The sequence below is a fragment of the Astatotilapia calliptera genome, chromosome 17 (assembly GCF_964374335.1).
Source record: "Astatotilapia calliptera chromosome 17, fAstCal68.1, whole genome shotgun sequence".
Taxonomy (NCBI): domain Eukaryota; kingdom Metazoa; phylum Chordata; class Actinopteri; order Cichliformes; family Cichlidae; genus Astatotilapia; species Astatotilapia calliptera.
Window position 1 is genome coordinate 40,960,860 of NC_137438.1, and position 11,195 is coordinate 40,972,054.

General features: G+C 44.2%; 1 protein-coding gene across 2 annotated transcripts; it reads left to right on the forward strand.

The window, feature by feature from the left end:
• Positions 1–850: 850 nt before the first annotated feature.
• LOC113009315 (zinc finger protein aebp2-like) lies at positions 851–10,804 on the forward strand. 2 transcript variants are annotated; one of them, XM_026147541.2, is made up of 8 exons: positions 851–1,769; positions 8,031–8,259; positions 9,417–9,524; positions 9,609–9,795; positions 9,869–9,993; positions 10,078–10,145; positions 10,251–10,364; positions 10,441–10,804. In XM_026147541.2, the coding sequence occupies exons 1-8, from the start codon at positions 1,249–1,251 to the stop codon at positions 10,451–10,453; spliced, it is 1,365 nt and encodes a 454-aa protein (XP_026003326.2). In that variant the 5' UTR covers positions 851–1,248; the 3' UTR covers positions 10,454–10,804. The 2 variants fall into 2 exon arrangements, with proteins under 2 accessions (XP_026003326.2, XP_080147653.1); XM_080291527.1 differs by having other exon boundaries at positions 1,110–1,844.
• Positions 10,805–11,195: the final 391 nt, after the last annotated feature.

The window sequence follows — 11,195 nt, forward strand, 5'->3', positions numbered from 1 at the left end:
ACTAATCTAGCAAGCTACTGTTACCTATGGGCAACATGTTTGTAGGCTTCCAGTAAAGCTGCAAATATGTGGATGAAGAGCCGACGTCAGGCCCAGAGTTCCTGTTCGATGTTAGTCACCATTTACAGTCTCACTATGAATATGGAAAAAAGAAGATACATTTTTCAGATGGTGATTTACTTGGAAGCAGCCTCATCCTACAGTGACCGGTCGTTACTATTTGCCAACAAACTGACACCAAAGAGATTTCCGGCACATATGTATGTAGAAGTGAAACGAAAACGGTAATTAGTGAAACATACTGGCATACATATACTAACTTTTATTATGGATTAGTCAGCCAACTGGTCTCAAGCCCAGTGTATTGTATTTACCAACCATCGAAAGAAACAGTATTTACTGAAAGCCTGTTTCCATCCACACACAAGCAGAGAAGGGACAGGCCTCCATTTCACCCAAACAATTGATCAATGACGTCAGCACACTTCTCGGCTTCTGTCAGTGGGGTGAGCTGAGATTGAACTCGGGAAAGTGTTGATGCTGACACGAAGGCTCCGAAAAGCTCCTGAGAGCAGCGCTGGCATGAGGAACGCGGAACAATGTGCCTCTTCAGCACTTTCTGCCTGGACTCCTTTTTCTGTTTGTCGGAACACGTGGAGCTTAGAACCACAATGCCACAGATCATGTGTGCTTGCGAAGATGACTCACCCGCTCTGCAAATACAGACATTTATTCATTTTCAAATAAATCAAATCAAACTGTGTGAATATTTTAAAGTCGGTAACCTTTATGGGAGACGCGGTCGCTAGTCTATAACTGGACAACCAATCGCAGTCAAGTTCACACCTACAGGAATGACCGAGTAACCACATCTATGGCTGCGGGAGGAAGCTGGAGCGTCAGGAAACTGCACGAAAGCCCGGATGATGGATTCGCACTCAGACACGTGTATAAGTTACACGTTAACGTCAAAGCTACTTCTGGGTTATCAGTGTTATTCGTAACTTACGGTTAAACTACAAACACGGTCTTCCTCGCGAGTTAACTGAGCGCTAACGTTACATTTAACGGTGAACGACAAAGTGTGCCATCTTCAAATAGACCAGCTTCGGCATCGCTGACGTCGACGTCATCAAACCCCCTGTTGTGCTTTACGCTACAAGCAAGCGTGAGTGCAACAAGGAGGGCAGCCCGAGGGCAACTTTTCCGGTGAAACGTCACAAAAATAGCCTTTGGTGTTGCTCGAAAATGCGGCAGATAACGACGGAAAGAGCCGAACAAGATTATCAGCGGACGTCGAAAGAAAACGACACCGGTGAGACGACCGTAACCGGCATGGAAGGACAGGCCGTCCCCGATCCTAAACAGGAACCGGGCGACAACAACGACAGCAGGAAAGCGGAGACCAGCGGAGTGAGTGGCCGCGATGCGGCGGAGGAGCACGGAGACGCCCCGTCCCCCGTCCCCGACCAAGAAACCGCTCCGCGTACCGAAAAGTCGGCTGTTGGCGAAAGGGCCCCGAACCTCGAACTGTGTGAAGCCGCGAAAAGTCCCGCACAGGGCAGCTTGGCAAGTAGCACCGATTTCGCACAAGAGGGCTCCCGGGTGCTGAAACAAGAACAAAGAGAGGGGGGGAACGCGTCCGCCTCGCCGCCTGCTGACCACACAAAGACCGCGGACAAGCCTGAGCACGGCATCAAGAGACGGGCCAGCACGGAGCTCACCTCGTCGGACGGAGAGCCGCTCAGCCGGATGGATTCAGAAGACAGGTTTGTTGGACTGAGCGGTGGCCTTATCTTACAGCACCATGCCAAGTTCACAGCTTTGAAGCAGTTTGTTTACAGGTGAAAAATGTTCGCTTCCGCCGGGTCATGTAGTTCTTGAACGTCTCTATAGGACACGCTGGTCTGTATTTAGTCCACTGTAGCGTGTAGTGTGGGGGGAGTGTTGGCTCACAGCAATGCTCGTTACACAAATATGATGTAGTCTCATGCTAATACTAAAGTACAGCTGACCTACATGTCTTTGTTCACCCCCCCGGGGGGGAACCATACCCTCACACGTGCCATCTACCTATGTGATCAATAAACCAGGATAAATTAGCCAAATAGGAGCAGATGTTTCATGAAGGTCACAGTCTGGGATCATTCTCGGTTGATAAGTCTTCTTTCTTTCTTGGATTTGTGAAATAAGCGTTTTATAAGCAGATGGACAGAAAACTCGCACACACTGGTTGTTGCAGATTTTTGGCATACAAGGATGCTTTCATGGAAACTTCTTGCAGCTGTTTTGTAAAAGCCTTCCAGAAGTAGTAACTGAGTATGGATGTATAACCAAGAGGCAGCTGCAGACAGTCGTTGTTTGTCGTGTAGGATTTGTGAGTCATTTTCTACATGTGGGTTTTTGTTGTTCTTTGTTAGTTGGGTTCTTGCTAATCATACATCCATTCTCTGTAAACTATACAGTTTCTTCCTTGTTGTGTCGAAAATATGATGACCACAACTGTAAAGCATGGAGAGTGAGGACCTTTTATAATGCTGAACTTTTTGGATGTGTAGGCTCTCACCACAAACGATTGTTGATAGCATGCTGGGGAACTTGAGTGTCGCTAGCTCCTAAAAATAAGATGCCCACTCTGTTTGCATGAATCAGCCTCCCTCCCAACAACACTCTTAATCAGCTTCTCTCTGCATCGTGTTGTTTTACTTTGGAACATGTCATTTCCTGTCAGCTCGGTTCTCTTCAGTTTTTATAAAGGCATAAACACAGATGACATCAGGTCTGAAAGTGGGACTGCCAACCGCCCTGTGGTTAGTGTTAGCAGTGAAACGTATGGAGGCAGTAAGAGACAGGTCTGCAGGGTTAGCCCGGGGTAAACGCGTCTCACGTGAAGTCTTTATTTGTGTGACACATTTTGACTAAAGTGGAAAAATAGACACCACCAACAGTTTTACACCAGCGGGTCCAATCAGTGGACAACACTCACGCAAAGAAGATGATGTAATTCATAATTTCCAAAAAACAAAACCCCAAACTGGCTGCTTTATGATGAAGCCCAGGTTATAGTGGTTGGTTTTACTGGTTAACTGAAGTTACTCTGTCAACTGTTCATCCACCAAACCGAGGTGACTGGTTTCCATCTGTCTTTGTCATGAGGGTCGAGGTTTAAAGAGCTTCGGCAGTTTGAGTTTAGACCTCGGTCTGTTTGTTTTATCAAATACTCGCTGAAAAGTCTACAGTTGTAAAATGGAGTTATCAGCAGGCTGATGTTATCTGACGGTGTTAGCTATGAGTATCAGCATTTCTAACAGCTGATCAATGGAAATGAAAAACTGAAGAAATGTCAGACAAACCTGTTTGTTTCGCTGGAATAAAAAAGCTCCCTGTAGAGGTTTTACACGTCACGCCGGTGTTGCTCGAGCTGTCGGCCACACTGCGCGTGATAATCACTCATACGTACTTTCACATGGAAATGATCACTGTTTTCTTCTTCCCCTCACAGTGCTGATATTCCGCTGCACATTGTTGTCCAACAATAATCAACGACAGACGTTTTTTTTCCCCATTTTCTTCTTTCTGAAATAGGAAAAATGATCAGTTACGGGCATCAAATCAATACTGTAATTATTAGAAGTTACCGTGGTTTTCAAACATTCAGGTATCTGTTTCAAAGAAGATGTGACCATTTGAGCATTTTACATTTATCATCTTCATCTGCCTCCTCCAGCACTGCTCCCTCCGTCTCCTCTTCATCCTCTTCCTCCTCACCTAAAACCTCACTCCTGAGCTCTAGTTTGGCTTCTACCAAAGGAAAGTCTACATGAACGTATTTAATCTCGATATTGTTGTGATTGGTTATTTTCAGCAGACGTGCGACCCTCCCGTCTCTGGAAAGCTGACAAGAGAAGGCTAAACAACAACATAACGATCCAAGCTACCACACGTCTTAAACGTTTAAGCTCATTTCTCTCTGATCAACAGTTTGATTTAAGTTTATTTGCTATGTGCGAGTCAGCCCACGTGAATATCAGCGAACAGCAGCGCCTGCTGACACAAAACCCCAAACGTCCTCACCGGTGTTAATCAGAAGCTACGCCGACTCAGTGACGGAGCGTAATAAAAATCAGGTGCTGAGCAGTGACCGTGGTCCTCCACGGACTTACAGTCACATCCTGACACAAAGTGCTGATGAGCATTCAAACCTTTAGGCTTCACATCTCGTCCAGTGTCATTTGAGGGGTTGTTGATAACATACTGATATAAATTGTGTGCCGTGAAGTCGGGAGAAGGATGGCGTTACACTTCACAGCATCAGTAAGCACACTCGGAGGCCCAGTCATATTCATAGATCTTAGGGGTATTTACTTTGGCAGTTATTCTGAAGCATTATCCAAGTTATCTTTCATTTCTGCGATCAGCACGAAGGAAAACTGGTTTGTAAAATCATTTAAATGTAGTAAAACTGAGGAACTGTCCTCTAACATGACACAGCCAGGATCACCATCTCAGCCAGTGTTGAATCCCCCGCAGGCATCCTGCCATGGCTCTATTTCTGTATTGATGATGATCTGTGGTTACCTGTGAATTTTTAAGACTTGCGGTCTTCCTCACTTGAAGTAGTCCTTGTGAGAGCCAGGCCGTGCTCCAGTTAGCCAGTTTTTCACTGCACAGTGTGTCTTTATACTGTTTGAGGTCGTGACCTGTGACAGAAAGTAGCAACCAGACCCGTACACGATCAACTGTCACAAAAACAGCTGCCTGAAGGCGCTCAGTCATGAACCTCGTGGACTGGAGCCTGAACAGAGATTGAAAATGTGACGTCATTCAGGGGTAAAACCGCAAAGGATTCTGGGAACTCGTGGCAAGACGTACTAGCGCACGCAGGCTTTCAATTGAAATCAGTCACACAGCGATAAAAAGAAACACAAAAATGTCAAGAAGCTGTTGTATTATTAACTGCAATAGCCGGTCGCATGACAGCCACGGGAAGCCGACGGGTAAAGAGATCGGTTGTTATCGGATTACGTCGTTGAAGAGAAATTGTTCGAGCCGTGTTTCCGAAGTAACAAAGACGCGACGGATGGCCTGGATTGCAGCCATTCAAAGACCAAATATAACGTCCCAGAACACTCCAGCTCACAGGTTAGTCTGCTCCAAGCATTTACACACAGGTCAGTCTGCTGTTGTAGTTAATGCGTCATTTTCATAACATAATTGGTGATATAGGTTACAAGCAAGTCTGGCGCTGAACAGAAATTGTCGCGCTATGTTCCTTTATTTATTGTGCATAAATAGTGAATTGTCCTGACACAATATTGCGTTTCGCTTCTGTTATTATGGTACATTGACAAAAACATATACTTTTATTCACAGGATAAAACAGTTGTTTTGTATCACTAATTGCCCAGTACGATTACAGCATACAGTATTATTGTCACTGCTACATTTCTGTGATGAACCAGAAATTATTTCTACTACTAATTAATTACCGTTGAGCTCAAAGGTCCTATTAATAAACGGTTAACGAATGTGTATTTATGACGACGATTTGTGAGACTGGTAAACTTATGATACGTACGATGGTCTTTCGTTCTACACGGTGCATTTCAAGGTCCTGCACCCATCCGTCGGTAAACTGTACCTGGGCTTGTTGCAGTGACCTGAAGTTACTAAACTTTATGAGTGTATGCACTCACTCCAAGAACCGTATGATTATAAATCTGAGCGTGGTGAAAGTTGGGCAGCACGCTGACGTATTTTGTCCCTCTGTGTGCTCGTAAGGGTCTGACCCTTTCACTGGTTTGCTTTTTTTCCTCGTATCTTTTCTTTGACTTTTCATCAAGTCTGTCTTTGTACGGACCGGCATTGTTCTCCTTCGTTTTGTACATACCTTTTTGGGGGGCAAAGAAAAAGCAAGAATTTATTGGAACCGAAGAATGAACGTTTTGCGGTGCTGCAAATGCTTGCATTTGATGCGGTACTTGGATTGTTTTGTCACGAGTTCCCGGCATGCAATGCACGAAAGTCACGTGGTCTGTCAATCTCTACTGTCTGATGTGGTGTCAGACAGTTTTCCTACACATTAGTATTGGATAGTTTGGATATTGAGATAAATATTCATCGAGTTTTAAGAGTTTTTGTAAATCTTCTGGACTCACGGTCAATTTTCCCTCTAAGCTGCGCGCGTGCGCACTGCTGGCGTCTCTGCGCACAGAAAAAAAATTACCTGAATTGAAATTAAAATTAATATGTCAACAATTCTGTTTTGCAGTGTTAGTCAGTGACTGGCTGCTCCCGTATGGGATCAGAACGATGCCTCCTTATCCCATAGTCCAGCCAATGATGCGATTCACATTCGTGTATATATGCAGCTAATCAACGTGGTTGACTGACAGCGTCCTTATGTGCCGGTGTTTTAGCAAAGCGGCTGATGTGGAGTGAAGCCACGTTAATGACAACGTGTCCAACCATTGGAGATGTGAGCAGGACAGACGGAACAACTGACGGACAAAGTGTGGACTTTATACCAGTTTGTAAATCGTGTTGATCGGCCACGTAAAACCAGAGTTATGATAAAATATCTTCAATGTTTGTTTTTCTTCCTGAATACTGTCGTTGTTTATATTTACTGCGGGAAGAAACGGTAAAAACGGCGTTTTATAAGGAAAACGCTCGAAAGCCTGTGAGCCAAAAAACCCACCAGCCTTTCCTATTGGTGGAAAAATGTACCATGTGGGCCAATCAAAAAATGGCAACATGGCATTTAGTTGTTTAGGAAGGGGGGAAGTTTTAGGAGTGACGGCGTGTTTGAGATGTGAGATGTTTGCGACGTTCAGCGTAAATCTTGTGTAGTGAGTGTGTAGTGAGTGTGTAGTGAGTGTGTAGTGAGTGTGTAGTGAGTGTGTAGTGAGTGTGTAGTGAGTGTGTAGTGAGTGTGTAGTCAGTGTGTAGTGAGTGTGTAGTCAGTGTGTAGTGAGTGTGTAGTCAGTGTGTAGTGAGTGTGTAGTGAGTGTGTAGTCAGTGTGTAGTTAGTGTGTAGTGAGTGTGTAGTCAGTGTGTAGTGAGTGTGTAGTGAGTGTGTAGTTAGTGTGTAGTCAGTGTGTAGTTAGTGTGTAGTGTAGTCAGTAGTGTTGTTGTGTGTCAGAACAATGAGGCGCCTGCTGAGTGTTACAGGTGTTACAGCAGTGACACATCTGCTGCTGTCAGGCCTGCAGGTATCAGGCTGTTGTTCTCCTTCATCTCATAGTGGACAGAAATTATTTTTTGTGACACAAATAATTTGTGTGGCATCAGATTTGATGCAGAACAGCTGATTGTTCTGTAAATAGTTTGAAATGTTTGTTTAAAAACGCCTTGGCTGCATGTTTAGGTAAACAGCTGCAAAACACTTTGTTGTTTGCAAAACTCAGTAACTTTTTTGAAGAAGTAACTATAACTTAGATCATCCAATCACAGGCTCCTAGCACAACCTAGGACTCGAATGAAGTCGAGAGGCGACCGGGCCTTTGCATCCGTGGCACCCAGACTCTGGAATAACCTCCCCGTTCATATTCGCACTGCCGAGTCTATCCAGTCTTTTAAATTACGTCTTAAAACTTATTTTTTTACTTTGGCTTTTGATTCTGTCTAGTTGGCTGTTTTAGCTTGTTGTGTTGTTACCTATTGTTTGTTTTAACTGTCTCATGTTTTTATTGACCGTGAAGCACTATGGTCAACACTGTTGTTTTTAATATGTGCTATATAAATAAATTTTGATTTGATATAATTAATTGCCCAACATTGGTCATTATTTACTGTATTTGCAGACAGAGTTACAGACTCTCTCCCAGACCACAGCTGTCACCCACAGCTGTCACCCGTGGGGGGTGACAGCTGTGGAGAAGGCTCTGTTCCTAAACTGGTTTTAGTGGTTCATCCTGCACTGACCCCACCCATCAGTTGGGTGACGAGTGAAATAAAATAATTGACATACATTTATTTTCATTCTGTCAGATCATATTTTGATTTCTCGTCTTTTGTGTGTGTTTCAGTATCAGCTCCACTCTGATGGACATGGAGAGCACAGCGTCCAGCGGTCGCTCCACCCCCGCTATGCTGAACGGTCACACAGGTGGAGTAGCAGGGAGTGGTTCACTGGTGGCAGGGGGCAAATCTCTGAGCTACACCTGCTGCTGGGATCACTGCCAGCTGCTGTTTCCCAGCAGCCCTGACCTGGCTGAGCACATCAGAGCAACACATGTGGATGGACAGAGAGGCGGGGTCAGTGACACGTTACTGTGTGTGTTGGTTTCAGATGGGTGGTTAGAGGCCAGGCGAGCCATCGTAATGTCAAACCAGAGGTTCCAGTCAGAAACAGCAGATGGTGAAAATGGAGTCTGGACTCAAAACGAGGTTCAACAGACCAACATGTGATCTGGAGTTTCAGCTGTGTGCTGGATTCATACGTCAGAGTAGTTTTGATAGACGCGACGTGTTCGAGTTACACTGAGCTGCCTGTAACAACCTTTGGTTAAGCAGTCATGAGCTCTACCAGGCGACCGCCACTGTTCAGAAAATAAAAAGTGCTAATGCCCACAAAGAAAGAGGAAGTGTGAATTTGGTTTGTTTTCAGTGATTTTCTGTCTTCTAACCCACCTCCCTGCATTTAGTAGTGAGGGTGCAGAAAAAGAGAAGAGAACTTCCTCTTAGTATCGTGTAATGTGTGTAATAATGCATAAGTAATGAAGGTACACACAGTATTTATTTAGCACTCGGGTAGACTTTAAGCGACACCGTTTATTTGCCTTCATACCAGCACGTTTCATTCACCCCCGGTGTGAACGTGGGGTTCAGTGTTCACCACCTCCTGAGTAAAACCGGCTGGTTGTGTTTGGACTGATATTTGCTCTATTAAAGCTTTGTGCCAGTCAGTTTGATCCCAAACACAAGGAGAGAAGTAAAACTGGAATAAAGATGTTTGATTGACGTGGAGGTTTGATTTATTCCAGCAGGAAATACGTTTCTGTTGGTCAAGAAAGAAGAGGACAACATAAACGAACACAGCCTTAGATGCATTACTGCGGCTCGTCAGCAGCTTGCTGGCTAACCCAAACTAAAGTTGTCTTGCTGGGAGCTTCTGGTTTATCGAGGTTACTGATTGGTTGAATCCTGCTAACGTGTTGCTAATGACAGGCATGCACACATTTTTAAATTTGATGACGTTTTTTAATATTCACTTCAGTTCAGTTTTATTTATATAGCACCAAATCACGACGACAGTCGCCTCAAGGTGCTTTATATGGTAGAGCCTGTAGTGAGGGGACGGTCTCGTTATCGCTCGTGTAAACCTGGTCAGACGTCGGCACTAATGCGCGGTGCATGTTAGTGTGCAGCTCTAGCTCTGCCGCAGTAATGTGTCTTTGTGTTTGTGCCCACAGGTGTTTGTGTGTCTGTGGAAGGGCTGCAAAGTCTACAACACGCCATCCACCAGCCAGAGCTGGCTGCAGAGACACATGCTGACCCACAGTGGAGACAAACCTTTTAAGGTGATCGCACACAGCTGACGTCACGCACGTCACCGCGTCTGTTAGTCTGCCTCGCTCGCGCACTCATGTCTGTGTTTCCTCCAGTGTGTAGTCGGGGGCTGCAACGCCACGTTTGCTTCCCAGGGGGGGCTCGCACGCCACGTCCCCACGCACTTCAGCTCCCAGAGCTCGTCCAAAATGTCCAGCCAGAGTAAAGTCAAAGAGGAATCTCCATCCAAGGCCGGCCTCAACAAGAGGAGGAAGCTGAAGAACAAGCACAGGCGCTCGCTCCGTACGTACCGCACACACGCACAGCGTCCCTCCAGGTTCACACGTTAAATGAATTCATCGTTTCGTCTTTCTAGCACGACCTCACGACTTCTTTGACGCTCAGACCATGGACGCCATCCGCCACCGAGCCATCCTTCTCAATCTAGCAACACACATCGAGAGCCTGGGTAATGGACACAGTGTAGTCTTCCACAGCACGGTAATCACACACACACAGACACACACACATAGCAAACACACAAAGTCCTGTGCAGGTGTGATGCCATGTTTTGTGCGTGTTCAGGTAATTGCCAAAAGGAAGGAGGACTCTGGGAAAGTGAAGGTCCTGTTGCACTGGACACCTGAGGACATGTAAGTCCTCCCCAGCTTCAGTTACACAGAACAGGCCAGGCTGAGTGGGGGAACCCACAGTGTTAAACATGCATGTTAGTGTAACCGTGTTGTCGTTCGCGTCAGACTGCCCGACGTGTGGGTGAACGAGAGCGACAGAGTGCAGCAGAAGACCAAGGTGGTTCATCTGTCCAAGCTGCCCTCAGACACGGCTGTCCTCCTGGACCCGAACATCTACAGGTACGCCTGCAAAGATGCTTTTAGATGCTGACAGAAAAAGAAAACAGCTCTGATGTTTTTACCGTTTCTCTTGCAGAATGTTCTTCTGAGCGGCTCGTGGTGACCTCGGCTGTCGCTCCCTCGTCGGTGGGACGTAGAGGGACTTGTTTGTTGTGATTCGTGTAGCCTCCAGTGTTTTCTACATTAGGTGCTGACTTTACTGAGTGTATGTAAGTGTAAGTAACACAACTAGGCTGGAAACTGACAGCTGTAACTGTAGAGAGAAGCAGTCTTTGTAAATACAGGAGATTTGTAATATATTTTTATACTTTGGATTTTACCTGGACTGTAGATAGACGTCTTTTTTCTGCCAGAACATTTTGGATATTTTAAAAGAGGATATGTTCATCGTGCATACACTGACACTGTTCTGTATGATGTCATTAAACTTGTCCAGTGTCCACCTGCTCTGAAGTCTTTACCTCCTAAAAATCTAACATAATAATATATTATGTTAGATTATAATTTGTTTATATAATAATTATAATCTAACATAATATATTATGTTAGATCTGTACCCACATATATGAATGTATGTGTGTATGTGTATATATATATATATATATTTATATATTATATATTTATATATTATATATATATATATATATATATATATATATATATATATATATATATATATATATATATATATATATATATATATATATATATATATATATATATATATATATATATATATATATATATATATATATATATATATATATATATATATATATATATATATATATATATATATATATATATATATATATATAGTATACTAGTAAT

What these genes read in the sequence shown, in the direction of transcription:
- LOC113009315 (XM_080291527.1), top strand. Translation starts at nt 1,249, where the DNA reads ATGCGGCAGATAACGACGGAAAGAGCCGAACAAGATTATCAGCGGACG. An exon ending in TGGATGGACAGAGAGGCGGG is followed by an intron (nt 8,260 to 9,416) that starts GTCAGTGACACG and finishes TTGTGCCCACAG; the next exon opens with GTGTTTGTGTGTCTGTGGAA. An exon ending in GTGGAGACAAACCTTTTAAG is followed by an intron (nt 9,525 to 9,608) that starts GTGATCGCACAC and finishes TGTTTCCTCCAG; the next exon opens with TGTGTAGTCGGGGGCTGCAA.